The 3,642-nt window shown below is 51.3% G+C and overlaps 1 protein-coding gene across 1 annotated transcript in view; it reads right to left on the bottom strand.

The window, feature by feature from the left end:
• Positions 1-1,124: 1,124 nt before the first annotated feature.
• The window catches only part of LOC119310589 (polyubiquitin 11-like), an 82,879-nt gene continuing 80,361 nt past the window's right edge, over positions 1,125-3,642 (bottom strand). Inside the window, exons 4-6 of the mRNA XM_037586283.1 lie at positions 1,496-1,790; positions 1,302-1,368; positions 1,125-1,160 (exon numbers count right to left, since the gene is read on the bottom strand). Coding sequence (XP_037442180.1) covers positions 1,125-1,160; positions 1,302-1,368; positions 1,496-1,790 — 398 coding nt within the window. The remainder of the gene's footprint in view (positions 1,161-1,301; positions 1,369-1,495; positions 1,791-3,642) is intronic.

Genomic DNA, 3,642 nt, shown 5'->3' on the forward strand with positions numbered 1-3,642 from the left:
ATGCCATGATGGGTTCTGATTCTGCACTAAAGTTGAACGGCGTCACTCAATGTTGACTTTGAAAAATATCCAAAAACACGAGCCTGACAAATACATTGATGTTTCTTTGGGTGCTAATATAATGAGCTTGTAATGTGTTTTTATTGAATTGGTATCAAGTCGAGATATGTATTGAACTTCTAATATTGTTATTATCATATAATTATTTGTGATATTAATATTTTATAATTATTTGATAGTAGTCTAAACGTGCGTTGCACGTGCAAGCTTACTAGTAAAATTTAAAAGGGACAACTAATTTGGTGTTATTAAATAGGTCACAACCCCAAATATTTTGGCGCTTTAAATAAAGTATTTTGCATTTGCTTAATACTTTAAAAGCATTTTAGATAAATTTTTTATCGTTGTTTTAGTTTATTTAGTGCATTTAAGTATTTTCCTAAAAGATGATTTCTTCACCAACATTTGTTATGCATTATTTGACACATTAGGAACAATTTAGTTTTGACTTTTGAAAACTTTAATTGTTTTGACTCAAATTCAAATTTGAATTTGGATCGGTTCTGAACTAACGCGAGATTATCAACAGTAATCGAGGTGACATGGCATCATTACCAGAGGGTTACTGTAGCTTGATTACCCGGGCGTCACATGTACAATTTAAACCTCCAATTCTGAATTGCCATAACCAAGGTTTTGGTTACCGGTCGAAATTTCAAGATTTCCCATGGTTACTGCATATTTCTGTGCCCCTCGATAAATCCTCATACCGACCAAAAAATACCATTTTAAAAAAATTTGAATTTAAAAACTCCATTTGTAGTAAAGTGTATAGGATCTAATTAATGCCATTAGAGTTGATTCTGACGTGTTCGTAGCAACCTAGTTCCTGTTTTGACAGGTCTCTGGTTCGAATGTTCGTTCATTCATTTATTTGAATTCAAAATTCAACTATAAAATTCGTTCAAAATATTCTCGGTATTTTCCAATAACCGTGGTAACCACGTTAACCCATCACCCTCGGTAAAATTGCCTCGTTCGGTAACCAAAACCTTGGCCATAACTACATAATTAGCTAGCACTGAGAGATTGGTCGATTCAGTGGCGCCTACCTGACGCTAGCTTCAGTAGAAGTTCCTCCAGGGCTTCTTTAGCCTCAGCTGTGAATGACACACAGGTTGAGCAAAATGCATATGCATCAGTTCTACCCCTTATTTTATTTTTATTAATCAGTGTTGAGCTGCCAAAAATGACAAGGCCGGACCGGCCAAGAACATGACTGGGAGAAAATTAAGTTTCACCTGGTTGCTGTGGCCACACTTTTTCTTGCGACAGTTTGTAGCTCTAAGAGGTAGCCGAGCATAGCACCTGCAACATTCATACAAGACGACGCTGAGATGCAATATAAGCATAAACGATGATAAAATTAATTCATTCATCTGACTAAGTCTAGGAAAGGTAAGCGATCTTAACAGCAGATTCATCATAAACTTACTTGCGGCAGATCTTCTTGTTTACGTTGTAGTCTTCTGCGAGGTCTCTGAGGCTGTCTTCGATGCACCAAACCCTGCCGCCGCGAAACCCCCCGGGCAGGTGAAGCAGCAGGTGCAGAGTGGAGTCCTTGTGGACGTCGTACTCGGCCAGGCTGCGGTCGTCCTCCAGCGGCTTCCCACCGAAGATGAGCCGCTGCTGCTCCGGCGACAAGCCTTCCTCGCCGTCGATCTTGGCCTTGACGCTGCCGATGGTGTCGGTGCTCTCGACCTCCAGGGTCACCGTCTTCCCCGTCGGGTCTTCACGAGGATCTGCATCTCGATTGGCTTTTCGTGCTTCGAGTCTTCTTGTGTTCTTGGTTCTGGTCCCGTTCGGTTCCGTGAGCTCGGGCTAATAATATAGTCCTGGCCGGCGGCCACGCTCAGGACGTTTCCCGTCCGTCAACTACTAAAATTCGTTTTTTTAATTCTAAAAGAGGAAGCGCGCCCGTCAAGTTACCGAGTAGCAAAACTTTTTTTTATGGAAAAAAGTAGCAAAACTCCCCGGACGCGTTGTTTTGGCCCTGATCTGGCTCCCTTCCTCGAGCTCAAGGGAAACCTTTGGTCCGGCCACCGGACCAGGCGGCGGCGGCGGTGTCATAGCATCGTTTTCTTTTTGAAGGTGCCGTCTTGTTGCTCCCGGGCACTTGAAATATCACCGCCTGGGGGCGAACCGGCGATCGGCCCCCGGGCACTTGAAATATCACCGCCTGGGGGCGAACCGGCGATCGATTGGGTTCACAGCCACCGCCCTCAGACGCCGTTTTTTGAAACATGAAATCGGCCAAAAACACATCCAAACTAGGCGATTTCATTTATATTTTACAAGAAACTTAAAAACACAAATGAAAACACAAACTAAAAACGACTATGCCTAGCCACCGCCGCCACCGCCCGCCTTCTACATGTCGAGGAGCCTGTAGAACTGGATGTAATCGTCGCCGCCGTCGTCATCGTCGCCCTCGTGCTGGGTGCCGCCGTCGTCCCTGTTGTACCCTCACCGGCGTCGCCGATGCGCGGGTCGGACGGCCCGAGCACATCTTCATCGTCGCTGTAGAGGACGACCACGCTGCCCCATCGCGTCTGCGCCACCGAGCGGCGATTTCCTTGAAGGCCCGGCGCTGGCACTCCATCTGCTCGCGGACGTAGTCCTCATTCGCCTACTTCAGGGCGGTCTCATCGGCGGCGGCCATGTCCTGGTGCTCCTTCACGGGGAGCAAACCCGGCTCGTTCTTCGGCCGGACGAGGCGGTAGGAACGAGGAGAGGGGCGGCCGCCCTCGTTGATGACGAGGGCGCCGCCGCCAGTGCGACGCCTAAGTGGCGTCTCCTGCGGCTCCGGCTTGACGGGGTGAAGCGACGGCGAGCCGGAGGATAGAGAGCCGGAGCTCGACGACGACGACGTTGCCGTCTCCCTTCGCCGCGGTGTCCAGGAGCTGCCGCGGCGGCGAGAGAAGGAGGGGGGCGCAGGGTACTCCAGGCGCGACGTGTTGCCGGCCTCGATGTGCTCCAGGACGTCTTCGAGGGTGCGGCCTGGGATGCCCCACCATAGGCGCCGCCCCGCGGAATTGTGGCGGCCGCGGAGCTCAACGCCGTTGGTGGCGGCACCTGCTCCTCGTGCCGCCACTCGAAGTACGCCGTCCACATCAGGTTGTTATCGGGGGCGAACTTCGGCTGGTTCCGCTGCGGATCCGGCAGCGAAGACCGAATGTGTGCGATTTCGGCATGTCGGGCCGCTCCGGTTGGCGCGGGTGGCAGCGGGACCCCGCCGGTGCTGAGCCTCCAGGTGCCCGGCACCCGCGTGGCGGGAGCGGGCTGGACGCATGTCGCCACGCCTTCACTGTGCCGCTCGTGAGGCAACAATGGAAGGCTGACCGGCACGGCAGCGCTGCAGCGTTGGCATTGATTCCCGTGGGAACTGAGGCGATGAGGACGACGAAGGTGGCGAGTCGCTGACTCGGCGGGCCCATTCCTTTTCGCGCCAAAAACGTTTCCTCCGACGTGCCGGGTTCGGCCTAGGTCCGCCGGCCCCAAAATCGGTCCAAACCGGCGAAGACTCGGCTGCTGGGGACGCGACTGGGCCGAAATTTCTACCCCGGCGACGAAAAAGGACCT

Source organism: Triticum dicoccoides, chromosome 5B, assembly GCF_002162155.2.
Source record: "Triticum dicoccoides isolate Atlit2015 ecotype Zavitan chromosome 5B, WEW_v2.0, whole genome shotgun sequence".
Taxonomy (NCBI): Eukaryota; Viridiplantae; Streptophyta; class Magnoliopsida; order Poales; family Poaceae; genus Triticum; species Triticum dicoccoides.